Source organism: Capricornis sumatraensis, chromosome 1 (assembly GCF_032405125.1).
Source record: "Capricornis sumatraensis isolate serow.1 chromosome 1, serow.2, whole genome shotgun sequence".
NCBI lineage: Eukaryota > Metazoa > Chordata > Mammalia > Artiodactyla > Bovidae > Capricornis > Capricornis sumatraensis.
Window position 1 is genome coordinate 183546141 of NC_091069.1, and position 20222 is coordinate 183566362.

Genomic DNA, 20222 nt, shown 5'->3' on the forward strand with positions numbered 1-20222 from the left:
ACAAAATGAGTGAATGAATTAGCATGAAACTCTGGCAGCCTTCAGGGCATAGTGGTGATCCCACATAAAAGCCTTCTTTGGGGACTTCAGATCAACTATGTGATAAGTGTTCTTTCCTGTTGCTCTTCTCTCTCATTCACCATCCCAGTGCCCAGGGAGACTCCAGTGAAACTGCGACAAACACTAGGAGACCACAGGAATGCTTCCAGGAGGCATACTGGAGTCAAGGGTCCCGTGCATAAGCTCTCAGGAATCCTTGTAAGAGTGTGAAGCCAAAGAACAGGAATGAAGGGAACACCTTGGCTCAGGAGGTATTTATAAGGGAGGAGAAACAGAGGAACAGGAAAGCCTCCAGCTAAGTCCTTTGGAGTTTGGCAGCCATTCTGACAGCTTTCCCATTCCGAGGCTGATGCTCACCGCCTAAGGCCTGGGGGTACTGGATTTATTAAATTGTCTCTTTGTTCAGCTCTTGCAAAAATAATTTATATCTTAAAACCATTGGACATATTGGGATATTTGTCTGTCCTAGAAGAAGAGGAAACTAGACTCAAGTGCACAAGTTTACAGGGTTGGTAACCTGACGGAGGCAGGATGTAAGTATAACCATTCCAACAATTCTCTGGGTCCTGTAATGCCCTCCTCTACACAGAGAAGAGGGCTGTTTCTTGTCCTTTTGTCCCTATTCCCTGCCCTAATGCACGGACGCACACCCATACAAAGTGGGTTGAGAAACAAGGGTGAGCCCTTTCCTAAGAGAACGAGCAGTAAGCTTTGATTCCAAAGGCCCGGGGTTGACTCCTTTCTTTGCCTTTCACAGTTCTGTGAGCGTGGACTAAGCACTTTCCTCCTCAAGCCTCCCAAAGGGGCCAACTGGGCCTCCAGGGCTTTCCTACCGTCTGAGCTGGAGCTTCAGTACTTCACACGGACAAGGTGACGGACAAAGAGCGAAATCACAAATTACAAAAATGAGAGCTCTAAGGTCACTAATCTGGCTTTTCTTCCTCTCCAAGGAAAGGGAGTCATCATATCCATTCTGCAACCTCTAAGGGACCCCATACATCAGGCTGGCCTCCCCGGCCCCTCCTTGGCTGGCCCCCAGTGCGCTGGCTCTCTGGCTGACACCAGGGTGTCTGCCTCTTGCCTCCGGGAGGCTGCGGCCCGAGCCTGCAGGGCGCGCGCCGAGCGCCGGCGAGCAGCTCGCGGAGGCTCGGGCAGCAGGAGGAGCGTGTGAGCTGTGGGCGTCCCTTTAAGAGCGGCCGTTCGAGCCGGCCTCCGCCTCTCAGTCCGCCGAGCGCCGCGGGTCACCTGAGGCTCGCAGGGCAGCCGGCTGGCGGCGGGGCCGGCCATCACGCTAGAGGAGCCGGGAGACGCGACCCGGACGCCAGGTGCCGGGAGCCGACTGCGAGCGTGGCCGGCCGGCGCGCGTCCGCCACGGAGGATGCGGGAGCGCATCTGGGCGCCGCTGCCGCTGCTGCTACCCTGGCTACTGCTGCCGCCGCCGCTGTGGTGCGGCCCCCCGGACAGCCAGCATCCGGAGCGGGAGCCCGAGCCCGGGCCTTTGCAGCCCTTCGACCTGCTCTATGCCAGCGGCGTGGCCGCCTACTACAGCGGGGACTACGAGCTGGCTGTGCGAGACCTGGAAGCGGCTTTGCGCAGCTACCGGCGCCTACGGGAGATCCGCGCGCGCTGCGCCCGCCACTGCGCCGCCCGCCGCCCGCTCGCGCCCCCCGGCGCTGGCCCGGGAGCCGAGCTGCCCTTCTTCCGCGCTCTGCTCGAGCGGGCGCGCTGCTACCGCAGCTGCCAGAGCCAGCGCCTAGGGGGCCCAGCGTCCCGCCACCGCGCCAGCGAGGATGTGCGCAGCGACTTCCAGCGCAGAGTGCCCTACAACTACCTGCAGCGGGCCTACATCAAGGTACCCAGAGCGCACACCTCACGCCCTCCCGCGCCTCCGAGATGTCTCGAGCCCTCCCGCGGCTCCCGTCTTCCTGGCCGTCGGGTCAGACTGGGTCTCCTTGAACGGTTCTGTCTGTGTGTGAATCTAGATATCTGGTGGCCCGAGCTGAGCTCTGTAATCAAGACTAGATGAATCTGAGCAAGCCATTAGTTCTTAAGGCATCCTCTTCTCTCTCAAAAAGAGGACTGCACTGGTAAGATGTACCCATTCAGCACCAATGTCTGAACGCTGGCAGAACCGGATCTAGTGTAAGATCTCCTCTCGCTTCGTTTCTTGGTCTAGCTTCAGCTCGTTTCTCTTCAGTCTCAGCTCCCTCATCCCTCGTACAGGCTAGTGTGCACCTTTTCTTTGAAGTTTAACACAGAGTGTTCCCAGAACAGCTGAGTTAAAGGTAGGCTTGCTCTGAATCCCATTCCTCTTTCTCCCTGCACCTACCCAAAAAGGGAAGATCAAAGGTTAAAGAGGAGTTATGCGTGTGCGAGGTTGTCTCACTTGAAGTATCCAAAGTGCTGACTCTTTGTCCTTTGATAGAGCACTTCTAGTTTCTGGAAGTAAGCATCGTACTGAGTTGTTCACCATCAGATGCCCCCTCCTTCTGGTTTTATTTATTTGTCTTCAACTTGCCTGAAGTTTGTGACGGGAGGTAAAGAGTGTACTGACATTTTCCCCACAGTCACGATTTTGAAGATCCATGTGGATGCTTCAGCAGAGACAATTTAGCCTGTGTTTCTCAGTCTCCCACTCTTTCTTATCTTTGTTTCTCTGAACTTATACTTTCTCCCCTTTTTGCCTTTCTTTGTTCCTTTGTCAACGTCTCTTCTCCAGCTGTTGAGGTGGCAGCTTTGGGGGTTGATTGCTCATGCCAGCCAATGGACTGGGCTGCATTTCTGGGATGGTGACAATACACACCAGGTGCAGATATGATGTCTTTTGCAGCTCATCCCACAAGGTCTTTGCAGATTTGCAGCTGTTGGTGGAGCTCAGGAAATCACAACCGTAACTCACTCTTAACTCACAGTGCCCTGGCTAAAGTGTTGGATTTAGTATCTTGGGCAAGAAATAAGGAGAAAGCCTGAATTCTTTTCAGCATATGTCTTCTACTGGCTTGTGCATCCTTAAGGATTTGCTGAGACATATATTAATTATAAATCTGCTTTCTCTTAAATGAATATCACAGTTTTGGGTAGTCTTAGATAAATCAGTCAGTAGTATGCAGAGAGGGGCCTGTGAGTATCCAACAGCTGAAGGTACATTCGGTGGGTTCCCAGAGCAGAACGTGGGTGGTCCAGATTGGTCCCAGCAACACTGTCTTCCCAGGAGTCTCAGATGTGAGGTTGGCAGTCCCGCTGATTGTTCTGTCACACATCTTGGGAACATTTTCCTTTTTCAGGTCTGGGAAAGGAATGTGTATTTATTTTCACTCCTATAAAAATAAATAACCGTGAGGTAATTCTCAGAATGTGAGTGTCTTTGGTTCTGTAATTACCCTTGCTTCACTGCTAATGTTAACATTTATCATGCTCCTGCTTCCATCTCCTGTTGGAAGTCAAAGAAGATGAAGCCATAGGTTTAACATGCCTCAGTTTTTTGCAGTAAATTGATTACAGGAGTTAGTCGCTCATGGGTAGCAGGTGGGTAAACTACCTGGTGTGGTCTGACGAACCAGTGAAGTTGAAGTCCCTTAAAAAATATGTGAGTTCATGTGCTAATTTCTGTTTTACCAGCAATGTTTCTGAGAGCAGAACACCTCTTGCATCTTCTTCCTGTTCATTTCTACTCCAATAGGCACAGTGTCTTGAGTCTATAGAATTGATGATCTCTTAAGGAGGAGATCTTCTGAGCCTTTTTGAAATTCATTTTTGGTGAGTTGGAGTCATCAGAACTATCTTTATGAACATCAAATAAGGTGTTCCCTCCACCCAAGAAATTCACACTTTTAGCCTTTGCTTGGCTTCTTGGGAATTTGACTTATAAACACATACACACACAATCTTCTGAGTGCAAACCAAAATTCTGAAAATAACAAAGTACTGTTGGGCTCTGACAGGTTTGAATCGTAAAGTTCATTCCCTGATGATAGATGGGTTCCCTGAATATGCCTCCATGTGATCATGGTACCTTGTGTTGCTGACCTACTTTGGACATCAGTGATCCATTCTGCACTTGAAAAGGATAATCCTGGGCCAGATGGAATTCAGTGAAGACTTTGTAACTAAGATTTGAGATCATGAATCCTGTGATACAGTTAGAGCTAGTAGACGTCCTAGAGATAAGGAAATATATTTGTTCTCAGCTAGGAGGTGTGCAAACTCTGGGAGCTCTCCAGAGATGCTGTTGCTCCCCCAAATTCCAGTTAGTGAGCAACTAATGGAAGTGGATTCTCTATGCTAGAGTATTGGAAGGGAGAGATTGTGAATTGTGAAATCTAAGGCCTGTTGGTATCAATTTCTCTCATCATAATGAGGAAAGGAGAATCCAGATAGGAAAAGGGGCTTACCCAGTGTCACGAGTGATTTGCCTTGATGAATTGAGTATAGGACTGGGAATCAGAGGTCTGGGCTCTGCCAACAATTGATCATGCCTGTGCACACCCACTGCCCCCTGGGGGTAACCTCGGATCCCACAGAATGCTGAGTCCCTGGGGCTATCCATTTGCCAGATTTGGACAGCTCCAGGAATGAGTCAGTCCTTGTGCTGTGGGGTAACAGACATTCATTGTATTTATGTTCCGGGCTGTTCTGTAGAATCTTCCTTAAGTCCTGGCATGCCGGTAATTCCTCTGAGGTGAGATGGTAGTTCTACTTAGATCCCAAGCACACTTTTTTGTTTAAAGGCAGGGCAAGACTCTTTAGACTTTCAAATTCTATTATTTCAGATTGTATCATATAACTCATAATTCACATCCTAAAATCTAAGGTAAAGCTTTGATCAGAATAGTCTCTGCTTGGAAACCTTCACTGGTTTCCCTTTGCTACTGGATAGAGCCCACAGTGTTCACTCTGCCATCCTTCAGCCAGAGGGAGCAATGGATGCTTAATCTTTTGCGTCTGACACTTTTGCACATCTGGGTTTGTTTATTCTTCTTTGAGAGGCATAGAGGCTCTGGAATGGGATCAATCTGAGGCTGAACTTTAGCTCTTCAATCTCCAGCTCTGTGACTGAAAAATTCACAAAAGCTTTCTAAGCTTTAGTTTCCCCATCTTGTAGATAATAGAAATAATAGAACCTAACTGGTTGGTTTAGGTTTAAGAGAGGATTTATATAAGACACCCAGGACAGGGCCTATTTCTATTTCCAGAAACACTGGAAATGTGTCTCTTATTATTAGTTATAATAATAATATGTTTAATTATGATAGTAGCAGACTTAGTTATAGTGGTAGTAGATTAGTTATAATAAGAGTAGTAGATTTTCCCACCTCCTTCTCTGTGTGTTCAGATGGTAACTATACAAGCATGAGCATATGTGCTAAGTTGCTTCAGTTGAGTCCAACTCTTTGTGACTCTATGGACTATAGTTCTGAAGGCTCCTCTGTCCATGGGATTCTCCAAGCAAGAATACTAGAGTGGGTTGCCATGCCCTCCTCCAGGGGATCTTCCTGACCCAGGAATTGAATCTGCATCTCTTAGAGCTCCTGAATTGGCAGGTGGGTCCTTTACCACTAGTACCATGTGGGAAGCACAAATGTACCTATTTCTGTGACATTCTCTTTTCCTCAGTTGGCAGCCCCCAACAGTCCATTATTTCTCCCTCCTTTGAATATCCACAGTAAAGAATATGATCCTCTCATATCATGTTTCATTTTTAACATTGTATTGGAGAAATCCATGTATTTATTATCACTAATGTGAGCTCCTGGAGATCACAGAATGGTCAGAGTCACTTTTGTACCTCCTAACGAAGGAGTTTCCAGATCTGGAAGATCAGTAGATAGATGAATATTATGAATCACCTGGGCATTAAAAATATAATTTAAAATTGGAGATTTAGGTTCATTAGGTCTGTCTGAGTTCAGTCTCAGCATCTATATCCCCCCTACCCCAACCAAATACCTAAAACAGGGGGTGGTAGCAGTAAATGCTCAGCTTATGTTTGTTGAATGAATGATAGCTTGGTTGCTTGTGTACAAAATATTGTTGAGAAAGATTGTTGCATGGTGATAGGAAGTCTTCTTATATTAGTTATCAGATTTCATGGCTTGTCAGTTGGGGAAGAAAGTTACAGAAGAACTGTAGACTGCTTGACTTTTCACTCTTTTCCATTTGCAAGTTCTGGCTAATGTTGCAAACTTCCTTTCCCTCCCTCTCCATCTTTTCTCTAATTTAATCCTTATTTTCTAAAACTATGCTTCGGAAAATTCTTGACACGCTGTGCCTGCTTTATGTACATTTGTGGAATTTAAACAAACGTAAGAGAGATCCTTTTCTTTTTCCCTTATCTGTGTACTTTACGGTCAGGAATACTTTGACAGTATCTGTTTTTCTGTCAGTGTTCCCAGCCATTTAGTAAAAGGAAAAAAAAAGATATCCAGTGCTGTTTATTTTTATTTTTTTATTTTTACTTAAAACAAGCTTGTCCTTCCATGTTTTGTTTCTAAACTGGAGCTGTGTGCCATTTGACATTTGTTTTTCTTCTTAAGATTAGAGGCGGGGGTGGGGGGGGGAATGCAATTAAGTTAGGCAATTCTATCTCCCTCCTACAGTCATCTCCCCCAAATTCCTTTTTCTTGACCATAATTTATTTTATTAGTGTTTTCTAAAAAAGAAAAAAAAAGCAAGCTGAAAGATTTTCCTCACTCTTTTTCTTCTTTATCCATTTCTTTCTCCTTCTAGATGAATGCCTTAAGAAAAATGAGTTTGAAACCTAGATCACATGATATGTGCTTATATATATTATTTTAGTTCAGGATAAAAGCTTTTCCCAAGTCTCATATTAAAATCTCTTTTTAACCCATCTGTAGACTACGTACATTTTGTCCACAAATTATTTCAAATAGGGAGTTGAATTTATGTCTTCTTGAAATAGTTGTTTTGAAATTTCCTAGTGGTTTTTTCCTCAAGGGATGTGGCTTTTTTTCTTTCTTCTTATTACAATTTTTTTTCTTTCCAGGCTTGATTTATCAAAATCCACTAGTCATCATCTTTCTGTCCCACTGGTTAGGAAAGAAACCTGGGAACTTCTTGGTGTAGCCAGCTCTTAGGTCCTCCTTGGCTCAGGAGATTGAATATCAATTGCTTCCTGCTAGGAGGCTGACTTTATGAAGGCCCAGTCAGCTCTTTATCAATCACCCATTGTGACTGGCAAATGGTAGCTTAAAATTCAGTTAAATGAAGGGACAATTTCTTACAGGTTTTCTCCTATTTTAGTCTGGTGAAAACTTTCCCCAAATCTCAAACCTATAAAGGGATTTCTTTATAGGTTTTAATAAAAGGAAGTAATAAACGACTTGTCTCTCTTCACAGATTCCATCTCTGAGACTCAAATGTATTCTGTCATGAATATCATTTGCTCAGTGATAAACTCCAAAGGGATAAATGTGGGAAATTCTTTTGGGAATGTTTGATAAAATGTCAACTTGCTTTGTGGATGGAGTTTAAAAATTTTGAAAGGTGGATGGATTCATCTAAAATGAAAACTTATTGGATTTGGTGTAATAATGGTTCTTTTGTACTACTAAGGACTTGAGTAAAGATCTTAGAGAACTGGAAGGGACTCCAAGGGAATATCTTGTTCAACTCTCTGTGTCTTCAAGTTAAATAGTTCGTTTGGGGCAGTGGAGTAAGGTTGAGAGAGGGAGGAATACATATTTTGCCTAAGAAATGTGGTCTTGTAAGAATAAAGAGTGATAATTATTAAAAGCATTAAAATACTACAACTTGAAGGACCCTCAGAAATCATAAAGTCTGTCCTTGTTTTGATAGCTGATGGCCTCAGAGGTTCCATAATGAATCAAGGAGGATCAGCAAGTGGAGCTGGGTCAGAATGTCCAGTGCTCTTGTGGGCTTCCCAGGTGACGCTAGTGGTAAAGAACCTGCCTGCCAATGCGGGAGATGTAAGAGACGCTGGTTTGATTCCTGAGTCAGGAAGATCCCTTGAAGAAGGAAATGACAACCCATTCCATGGAGAGAGGAGACTGGTGGGCTACAGACCATGGGGTGGCAAAGAATTGGACAAGACTGAAATGACTTAGGATGCATGCACAGTGCTCTTTACAGACTCTGTGGAAGGGGCATGGTTACCTCCAGAGGGGCAGTCTGGTAAATCAGTGGTGCCACTGAGACCTGCAGTGGACCTGGTGCCTCCAGAGATGGAGCAGACACAAGGCCCAGTTTCCTGGACTGCCCCGCCCACCCTGCATTTTCATTCACATAAGATGTAGGCCACTTAGCCAAGAGTCACAGTCGTCTGGTGGAAAATTTTGCATTTCTCATTAGGAAAAAAATAATTTCTCCTGTCTTTTTTTCCATTCAGCTTTTCTCCTATAATTCTTTTTCTGTTCTTTTATTCATCCCTCTTTTCCTGCTGACTTCCTAGCTATGTAATTTCCATGAGGGCTGGCCTTCATTTGCCAAATGTCCCAAACACATTTAAAAAGAGAGAGCTGGAGTCAGCCTTCTGTGTGATATGTTTCAGTGCTGTGTGTATGATTTTGGGGGTTTAGTACTGAGGAGAGCTGCCGGCTATGATCAGAAGAAGCTGATTTCATTTGACTACACCCCTCTCTGCTTTACTTTCTTTCTACATCTCTCTCTCTTCTTTCCCATTCCTTGTCCTGTTGATGATCTCCAGAGTGAAATTACATCTGCCAAGGAGCAGGTTGAGGAAATCAATCAAGGGAAGAGAGAAGCAAGTAGCAGTCCAGGTAATGTCAGGGTTCTGGTTCTAATAAAATGAAGCCCAGAGAGCCTCTTATTTAACTTGATACATAGACATAGGCATCTACTTCTATGAAATTCTTTTTATGTCCTTTTCACCCATACGATCTGTGCAAGAGTTGGGTGTATGTTGGGACAGGTATTCATTTCCCTCTCCTCTTGGGTCCCCATCTTTCTGCAACTGCTTCCTGCCACATTCATAGAGCATATGTGCTCCTACCCTTTCATTTTAGAGAAGGGAAAATAAAGTCTGGAAAAGAATCAAGTTGTCCACATGTACCCAGCAACTTAATGGAAAAACCAGGATTAGAATCTAAGAACCCTGATTCCTACCTCTGTGACATTGCTAAGACACACACTGAATACCTGAAATTGCCAAGGTTAATATCTTATGCATAGCATGCCACTTAACATTATTTCCCAAATAAGATATACCTTGAAAATAAAAGCTACCTTAGGAATGTTATTCCTTGCACTACTGTTCTGCCCACTTCTGGAAAAAGCTCAGAAACAGGATCCTGGATTAATACTGTCCTCCAATAAACCTAATGAAAATGAATGAGCAAAGAATCTTCTTTGGAAGGGAAAAGGAGGTATAAGAGCCAGAAAGAGGGAGATCCAAGATGTCAGATTTTCCAGAAGTTCAGGGCTATCAAAATGATTCTGCTGGAATTCATTATCTATAAAAAATAGATTCAGTTTTTCTGCAAGCAATGAGACACTGCTGAAGATTACAGTGTAATTATATTGGAACTCTGGAAAAGGAATGGAGAAAAGCAAAAGATATGATAAAATAAATAAATCTGAAACAAAGCAGAGGAACTGTTAACAAACCCTGAATTGCAGTAAAGCTAATTGAGCCAGTTTTGATTTATTCTTTCTGCTTGAATGCTAAATTTCTAGTTTTCACTTTGCCAAGATCAATAGGCTTGCACGAAGAAATCAACACATAATTAGGACACCAGACACAGTGGATTATCTTAAAGCCATATTTGGCTGGTTTCAAAAATGATCTCAAATTATAGTATCAAAAACTAATGCAGAAAGCCATAAAAATTATTTCCCCACTGAAGTAAAAATTATTTCTTGGTAATATTTTTCAGGCTGAATCCAGGATCAACAATCACCATTTGATTGTAGCCCAAGGCATTTAGAAATGCTACTAGGGAAGGAGATTTTCACAGTCATTGTTTCTATAGGATGACCAAGGGCTCAGTCATACAATGAAGTCTGCAGGTTTTTGGATCAGTAGGTATTTAAGTTTGAGTTTCTCAGCCTTCAGTTCAGTTCAGTCGCTCAGTTGTGTCCGACTCTTTGCGACCCCATGAATCGCAGCACGCCAGGCCTCCCTGTCCATCACCAAAACCCAGAGTTCACTCAGACTCGCGTCCATCGAGTCAGTGATGCCATCCAGCCATCTCATCCTCTGTTATCCCCTTCTCCTCCTGCCTCCAATCCCTCCCAGCATCAAAGTCTTTTCCAATGAGTCAACTCTTCGCATGAGGTGGCCAAAGTACTGGAGTTTCAGCTTTGGCATCATTCCTTCCAAAGAAATCCCAGGGCTGATCTCCTTCAGAATGGACTGCTTACTGATATTTGGGATGATTGATTTTTGTCATTATAGGTTGTCCTTTGCATTTTAGGATGGCCTCATCCCTGACTTTTACCTACTAGACAGCAGTCACGACACACTTCATATTGCTTCTAAGCTGTGACAACCAAAAATGTCTCTGTACATGGCAACATGTCTCTCGGAGTCAAAATCACCCTATTTTGAGAACCACTGTTTTAAACCTGTAGCCATATTTAAGATAACTGGACGTTAAGATTAGACAAGTATAAATCAAGTGTTTGACAACATATGCTAGATGGCACTGGGCCCACTGATGAATCATATTTATGAATAAGTTTGGCTTTAGCTTGATACCTTTTATGAGGGGAATTCCAATTGAAATAGAGTCTCTTTCTCCAAGATGCAAATCACTTGGCTTATATTCCTTAGCTGGTCTTCCCTCATGGCTAGGCTAGTACAAGTTGCAGGAAAGACCAGAGTAATTAGCTTCTCTCTGCTTATTATTGGAATATGACAGTGTAGGTTACTTTAGCAATACAAACTAACACCTTTCAATCTTGAACTCCAAACTCCAGAATTAATGTATTTTTTATTCAACTTGGAAAGTACCCAAACTCAGTCATTTAAAAGTAATCCACTGCAACTCTTAGTTTTCTTGGAGTTAGTTCTTTATCACATATGCTCTTAGAAAACAGCTTGACTCAAACCCAAAATGCCACCTTATAGGATACTGGAAAGTGGGAAAAATGAGAGGGGATCAGAAGAAAAAGGAATGATTGTGAGATTGAGAGAGATAGAAGCTCAGAGGGTATCTCAGTCCTTTGGTATAACAGAAGACCATATGCTGGTGATTTATAAACAAAAGTTATTAATTATCTATTAATTCTTAGAGTTCTGGAAACTGGGAGGCGAAGACCATGGTACGTGCAGGTTCAGTGTCTGGTGAGAGTCATGCTCTGCTGTAACCTCTCACATTGCAGGGTAATTTCTGGACCTCTTTTATAAAGGCATGAATTCATTTCTTCTTGACCTAATCAGCTCCAAATGCTCACCTTGTAATACTTTGGGAACTAGGTTTCAACATAGGAATGTTGGGGAACACAAACATTCATACCATAGCAGAGGGAAATGCAGAAATAGATGGAGAAAGATGGAGTGATGATAGCAAAAATTAATAAAGGAAGGCAAGAACAGTAAGTTAAAGTCTGAGAGGGCCCCGTAAGTGAAAGGAGTTTACACGAAACAAACATGGATGTTGCATTCTCTGAAATTCATGTCTCTGTAATAAAATCAATCATTCAGAAGCAGATCTTGGTCGTTCTTCACCCAGAGGCCCCATACTCAGTTGAGACATTTCTGTCATGATAAGGCCCAGGGTAGCAGAGCCATTCAGTTTCTGTGTGGAACAGAGAAGGGAGGGATATCTTTGGGGAGATTTTACATGACCTGCACTCAATGTTTACCAAATGTTAAGGGAAAATGCCATTTTGCCATTTCAGGTTTCTTTGAAATCTTAGATGGAGCTAAATGTTCTCCTTTTCATAATAGGGTCACTGATTAAATGGCTAAATGGTATATCTAAGATCCCACAGCTGGTAAGTAGAGTCAGAATCTGAATCCAGGTTTTTCTGTGACAAAACTCGAGTTCTCATTCACTTCTCACAATTTTGGTTTTGACATGAAACAGGCCTATAATCATTGGAAGGACTGATGCTGATGCTGAAACTCCAATACTTTGGCCACCTGATGGGAAGAACTGACTCATTTGAAAAGACTCTGATGCTGGGAAAGATTGAAGGCGGGAGGAGAAGGGGATGACAGAGGATGAGATAGTTGGATGGCATCACCGACTCAATGGACATGAGTTTGAGTAAACTCTGGGAGTTGGTGATGGACCAGGGAGGCCTGGCATGCTGCAGTCCATGGGGTCGCAAAGAGTCAAACACAACTGAGTGACTGAACTGAACTGAACTGGAGGCCTGTATTCAAAAGAATCCTCCCTTTTATTATATGACACTGGAAAAGTTCACATGTGTAAATATGAGTTCCTTATTTGGAAAATGACTTCTTGTGAGAAGTTAATTTAAAAAAGAAAAAAACATTTTGAGTTCATCTAGGTCAGCATTAACCAAGAAGTACAACTGATCCTTGAACAGCATGGTTTGAAATATAAGGATACTGCGGCATTGCATAATCCCCAGTTGTTGATTCTGCAGATTCAGAACCATGGATAAAGAGGACCAACTATAAATTATATGCAGATTAAAAATATATATATTGGAATGTAGCTGCTTTACAAGGTTGTATTAGTTTCTACTGTCCAGAAAAGTGAATCAACTATATGTATACATATATCCCCTCTATTTTGGATTTCCTTTCCATTCAGGTCACCACAGAACATTGAGTGGAGCTCTGTGTTATAAAGTAGGTTTTCATTAGTTTATAAGCAAATTTAGACCACACAGAGGTTAGAGCCTCTAACCATCCATATTTTTCAAGGGTCAACTTATTTCCTTGCCTCATAGCTGCTGTGCAGAGAGGAAATTTGTAAGGAAATCTGAAAGGCGAAAGAAGACTTAGGCATTTTGATAAATTAAAACAATAAGTACAGTACAGTACTTAGAGTAGGTAGAGAAAACTTGATTACACACAAAACAAAAATTTGACCTGCTCAGTTGGAGCTCCTAACTTCAAGTTCAATTCCCTAGACATTGGAGTGTAAGCTTACTGGCCTCCTTTCAGCGTCAGACTAAAACAAAAGTTCTTCTTATTGATATCTTGAGATTGTTTTTTGCTGCTTTGAGAAAAGTCCTTTTGCTCTCTCCCCATTTCCTTCTCCATCCCCCTGATTTCACAATTTCCACGAGACTGTGGTCTCTTCTTTGTATTTGTCAAAAATGGACTGTGTTCAAATACATTCCAAACCTTTACTGTTTTCTATTAACAGATAAAATCTCTTCCCACAGACCAACACACCCTGGGAATTTTAAACTGCTTTAAGCCTTTTCACCACCCTGATCTAGAGTACTCCTGGGAGATGGCCTAGGTTTGGGAATCAACAAACATCTCTTCATCACAGACACCAGAAATAAGACTGCTTCTTGTATGACAGGCAAATGGGAGAGTAGCAAAGATAAAACAGAGAGAATTATGAGTTCAGCAATCAGGCAGTTTAGGCTGTGTTCCCAGTGGTGTCTCTCATGCCTTTAGGTCTCTATTTGGACAAAGGCAGAATTGGACTAGATGGCTTATAAGAACTCTTCTACATCTCTCAGCCTGAAAGTGAAACTTGCTCAGTCATATCTGACTCTTTGCAATCCCATGGACTATACAGTCCATGGAATTCTCCAGGCCAGATTACTGGAGTGGGTAGCCTTTCCCTTCTCCAGGGGATCTTCCCAACCCAGGGATCACACCATTGTTGAATACTTTTATGGACTGGTGCAGTGAGCCAACAATCTATCTATGGATAAGAAAAATGATGAGATAGTGTAATGGAATATAAAGTGGTAGGATGGAAGTTTGAAAGGTCAAAAGACAGGAGATACTTTCAGTGTATCTGATGCTAGTCCTCATCTTTGGACAATCATTTTAAAATAAAATTTGAAGAAGGACATGCTAATATTTAATTTGGTGGAACTTTAAGAAGTACAAGATAAACTAGGGCACAAGCAGGAAGGACTAAAAGATATAAATAAAAGACTCAGAACTTTTATGAGAAACAGTTGGAATAGGGATGAATAAACTAAACAAGAAAAAGAGGCTTTGAAAAGATCATTATCTGAGACAACTGTTCTGGATCTTTATGGCACCTAGGAATTGAACAAGTAGGACCAAGTAACAAAAGTTACGGAAAACGGGATCTTGGCTCAAATATGGAAGACTTTCCCAACACTAACAGCTGTTCAAATATAATAAATAGCCCAAGAAGAAGGTGTTCGAACGTAAGTCAGACAAATACTTATATAGGGAGGTTGCATTTAAGGTTCAAACATTAAAATGATGTTGAAATAAGATTTTTTTCAACACACACCATTTAATTGTATTTCTATTTTTAAAATAGTTTATACATTTTTAAAGGTTACTTTCATTTATGGTTATTGGAAAATATTGATTGTATTCCTTGTACAATACGTCCTTGAGCCTGTAGGATAGATAAGATTTAGTATATTTTCCAATCCAGAGTTAATAAGACTCTATGATCTTATTAATGAAAATTTGTCTTATATCCACAGATGGTATATCATTAAAGATTTTTTTCATTGGAAAAACCGTGCAGCTTTCTCTCTATCCTGCTTCTTAATTCTGGCTAATGTACTCTTAGACCTGGGTCACCAGCACACTCCCTATAAATAACTTAAGGATAAAGGGAAAGAGAAAAACAAAAAAACTGCCATGGCCTCAAAACACACATGGAAACACACACATGGAATATTTAGCAGTAACTGCATCCATATGTACGATCTGCATCAGGCGTCTGATTTCTGGCTCAAGTGTTGCTGTGATAACATCTGAAAAGGATTTAGTTGCAGCTCCATAGGACCAATGACAGTTTTAGGGTAAGTGGGTGACAAATGATCAGAGCATCCATGCTTAGAAATTGAAAGTGGGTGCACCTCTCTTAGCAAGGACAATATGCTCAGAAAACCCAGTTTCATTCACAGAGCCTTGGAGCTGCTATTCTAATATGCTCTGTTTGTGTGCTATCCAGAGGCTAAACTGAAAACCTGGCCATATTCCACACTGTAGTTCAGTTATGAAACCTTTGCCAATGTCAATTCTGTTCAGTTTCACATATGAGTTGCTAGGGGGTCTGCCCAGAATATTATGTTTAAGAATATTTAAAGAATATTAAATGTTCCTAAATAATATTTAAGAAATTCCTTTATCTGAATATCTCTTCTCTGAAATTACCTTCTTACTTTTTAATTGGGGGGCGGGGGGCAGCAGTGCTTGGTACCCTTGGAGAGGAGGGGAGTGAAAGTCCAGGTTCCCTGCACTAGGAGCTGACCAAGGTCAGGGGTCTGCAAGATTTTTTCCCCTGGAATTTGGCTGGAGTTCTGAGGGTGTCGTCACAGATGTTCCTCTTCCATTGTCCTAAATATTCTGTTCCTTTAACTAAAAGGAACATGCCTTGGGGTGGGGGGTATTTTTTGTGTTTTCTCCCATTGGTATGTCCAAGTTACGGGTTTCTGCGTCCAATCTAGGATGCATCAGCTTAGTTCAGTTCAGTCACTCAGTCGTGTCTGACTCTTTGTGACCCCATGGACTGCAGCATGCCAGGCCTCCCTGTCCATCACCACCTCCCGGAGTTTACCAAAACCCATGTCCATTGAGTCAGTGATGCCATACACCCATCTCATCCTCTGTCATCCCCTTCTCCTCCTGCCCTCAATCTTTCCCAGCATCAGGGTCTTTTCCAGTGAGTCAGTTCTTTGCATCAGGTGGCCAAAGTATGGGAGTTTCAGCTTCAGCATCAGTCCTCCCAATGAATATTCAGGACTGATTTTCATTAGCATTGACTGGTTTGATCTCCATGCAGTCCATGGGACTCTCAACAGTCTTCTCCAACACCACAATTCAAAAGCATCAATGCTTTGGTGCTCAGCTTTCTTTATAGTTCAACTCTCACATCAAACATGGCTACTGGAAAAACCATAGCTTTGACTAGATGGACCTTTGTTGGCAGAGTAATGTCTCTGCTTTTTAATATGCTGACTAGGTTGGTCATAGGTTTTCTTCCAAGGAATACATAGGAGACAAAAGAAAAAACCAGGAAATTTATCACTATGTTCAAGGGCCAGATCCTTAGCCTGCCCACCTCTTCAGGCTGTCTTTCAGAGTCTTCCTGGGTTTTTGGTCCAGAGGTTTTTGATGTGCTCAAGAGAAAGTCTAGGGAGAAATGAGTTCATTTCACTTTGTTCAGATTTAGAAGTCTTCATGCAGATTCTTTTAAGTCATCTTTATAGTAGTGATGATAAATACAATTTGAGTGGGCTTGATTTCAAAAAACTCAAAGTAATCTGTGTTATCAATGCTTTACCACAAGAAAACTACAGAAAAGTCTTTCTAACAAAACTCCAGTCACATTCACCACCACTTCCACCACAACTGGATTTATGTTAATGAGGTGAAGTTTGGAAAGCACCTAAGGAGGGGAGGGGAGCTGGTTGCAGGGTAACAAACCTTGATTGAAGGGTTGGAACTATCAGTCCTGCCCACTGATTTGCAGAGAGGAGAGGGGGACGAGAGGTCAAGTCACTTACCAATGGTCAATGAAGTAATCAATCATGAGTATAATGAAACCTCTATAAAACCCCCCAAAAATGGGGTCTGGAGGGCTCTGGGTTGGTGAACAAGGAGAGGTGCTGGGTGAGTAGGGCATTCGAAGAGGGTTTAGAAGTTCTGTGCTCCTTCTCCATACATTTCCCTCTGCCTCTTATCCACTTGATTGTTCCTGAATTGTATCCTTTTATAGTAAACCAGTGATCTAGTGAGTAAAAACAACAAAAAAAAAATCTCACCACCACCGAATCATTCTTAAGTAGATCGACTAGTCTGCGTTATGGTTCATGTTAAGAGTCTTTCCTGCTTTGACTTTAAAGGTGTAAAGTATCCCAGCCCTTTGGCTAAGCTATCACCTGCCTGCCTTTTTACTTATTTATAGGTCTGTAGAGGAGACCCCTCTGGTATACTAGATTAAATGTGATTTAACTCTTCATAAATAAATAAATATGCAATCAGTTCATTTTCCCAACAGGATATTTAATTAAAAAAATTATTTATCATGTTACATGTGGGAGACTAGTTTATTTAGGATTTAAAATAAGAAACGAATGCTCCTAAGAAGGGGATGACAGTAGATGAGATGGTTGAATGGCATCACCGACTCAATGAACATGAGTTTGGGTAGGCTCTGGGAGTGGGTAATGGACAAGGAGGCGTGGCATGGTGCAGTTCATGGGGTTACAAAGAGTCGGACATGACTGAGCGGCTGAACTGAACTGAGGAAAGAGTTCTCTCTCTTATTTTTTTCCTCAGTGTTCCAAAATCCATATGACATCCCCATAATGTGGCTCAGTTGGTAAAGAATCTGCCTGCAATGTGGGAGATGTGGGTCGATCCCTGGGTTGGGAAGATCCCTTGGAGGAGGGCATGGCAACCCACTCCAATATTCTTGGCTGGAGAATCCCATGGACAGAAGAGCCTGGTGGGCTACAGTCCATGGGGTTGCAAATAGTTGGACATGACTGGGTGACTCAGCCCAGCACATGTTCTAGATTACTATGTGTAAGTCTTTGACCTCAACATTCAGACATGGCCAACAATACTGTTTGATTTTTTTTTGCATTTGCTAGGAACTGACACTTGTTTGTTGAAATTGAACTGTCAATTCTCCTACAGCATGAATTTTTGGTTTAATACTCCTTGTGATTAGGCATTTGAAATTACCATTCTGTGCACTTGGTCATAATTTTTAAAGTGGGCCCTTTCATGGGGGTGCCAGCTTTATAAGTCAATTTATGATTATGAACATGAGTTTAGGTGGGTACACTGGAGACAGTGTTAGAATAAGGAGCTAGGAAACTGTGGCTCTAATTATAACTGTAGCACTAACTCTCTATTCTGATGATGAATTTTCCTTTCTTGGACTTCAATTTCTCCACTTATAAATGAAATGTTTGGGATGTAGAATCTTGAAAGTCTCTACTAACTTTAATATATTTTAATGTGTGGCTGAATATTTCCTATGATAAAAGAGGTCATTAAAAGTTAGTAAACTGTGAATTTCAGTGATTAAACTGTTTGCACTTCAGTAACTACTAGTATTTTACCCTCAGTTTTAAAAATTTTGATGTTATACACTAAAATGGTAACCTCAGGCAATATAAAATAATGACTGTACTGGAAAGCCAAATAGGCAAGCTTTTGCAATCAAAGAAATAAGTCTTTTTTTTTTAAAGAAGTATCAGTGTCCTGAAGAAATATTTTTATCTCATCACTCGGTTCAATAACTATATCTCTCTTCTCTATATTCAGTGTTAGAAAAAACATATTTACTACACAGTTCTACAGACTTCCTTCTGAAAATTTATAAGCTAGTAGTTAAGATTCAGTTTTATTCAACATTTTCATTATTTCCTGTAATGACAAAGACAATAACAATGTCAAGTTGAGAATATAAAATGTTAATACAGTTGTTCTCTATGAATAAAGCACTTTGAATATCAAGGTTCAGGCAAGACCTCTTATTTGAAATGAACCTGTGTTTTGCTGCATAAAAAATTTGGTGGTCTGTCATTCATTTTGATTTCAGCATCTCTTGTTCTAACCCATCCATGTTCTGATTCACAATATGAGTTAAACCAGAACATTGACGTCTTTTCCATGATGCACAGGCTTTTAGTTGGACACGACTGAGCGACTTCACTTTGACTTTTCACTTTCATGCACTGGAGAAGGAAATGGCAACCCACTCCAGTATTCTTGCCTTGAGAATTCCAGGGATGGGGGAGTCTGGTGGGCTGTCATCTATGGGGTCGCACAGAGTCGGACACGACTGAAGTGACTTAGCAGCAGCAGCAGCAAACAAGCTACTCTCGCTTTTTTCCTTGCATATGTACCAGTTGACCGGGTAAGATTCTTCTCTAATGGATTATCCAACTATACAACAAATTATAGTTATAGCAAAACATATAATAATAATTGTCCTTCCATAGGGTATTATTGTATTGTTATGTGCCATCTTGCAGTCATTTGAAAATGAAATTTTCCAGAAGCTCATTCTTCTTTCTTTCTAGTCATAATATGTGTTATAAATGTTAGGCATTTTTTTGGTATAAACTTCTTGGCAGTATTATGTAGTGTAATTATTTTTGCTACAAAGAGCATAGCTTTGCAAAATGTATTTTTTATTAGTTATACTATTTTTAGTTCTGGTATTTATTACCATTTTTATCTCTACTATCAGGCTTTAGTGAATCATGAAAGGACCATGTTTGTTTATTTATTTATTTATTTATTTTTGTAAAATGATGCTATATCAAAATATAGCAATGATAATAGAATGGCAAATTTAATAATGATAAAACAATCTATAAATGTTATAAAGTAAGAAAGATTAAATGCACCTTGATAACTGGGAGTTTCCTTGACAGGAAACTCCCAGAATGGTGCAGCAAAGAGCTTGTATGACCTTAAGAATGTCATGATTATTAAAACCATAATGATACCTGTGGCTTATTCATGTTGATGTGTGGCAGAAACCAGCACAATACTGTAAAGCAATTATCCTCCAATTTAAAAAAAAAGAGATTTCTGTGAAAATTGTAGTTAAACTTACATTTTCAGTTAGTTAAATATGCCTTAACGAAATCATTTTTAAGTCTGAAACTGTTGGTGGTCCATATAATAAGCCATAGACAATGGATCTATTTTAAGTAATACTGGTCTAGAAAGTAAATATGATGATGGTCTAGAAAGTAAATACTGGTCTAGAAAGTAAATATGATGATGTTTTGTGACCTTCAGCAAGTTACTTATAGCCTCTGTCTTTAAACAAGGTTAAGTCCATAGAGATGTTGTAAGGATTTATGAGAGGATACCCATCAGGCACCTGAAACAGCACCTGGCTCATAGTGTAAGCGTTTAGTACATAAGAATTGTTGCTGATGTTATATTATTATCATTACTCTTTTTCTAATGGGTTGCCCATCATCTGTTATTCTGTCTCACATATTTCTTGTATAACCTTAGAATTGTGAAAGTTCTAATTTTCAGACGTCATCCTCTTTGTTTTTAATTTAGTAGTGTGAGGTTA

The 20222-nt window shown here is 41.3% G+C and overlaps 1 protein-coding gene across 1 annotated transcript in view; it reads left to right on the forward strand.

Moving 5' to 3' along the window:
• Positions 1–1438: 1438 nt before the first annotated feature.
• Positions 1439–20222, forward strand: part of P3H2 (prolyl 3-hydroxylase 2) — a 176510-nt gene continuing 157726 nt past the window's right edge. Inside the window, exon 1 of the mRNA XM_068971454.1 lies at positions 1439–1912. Within this exon, the coding sequence (XP_068827555.1) occupies positions 1439–1912 (474 nt within the window). The remainder of the gene's footprint in view (positions 1913–20222) is intronic.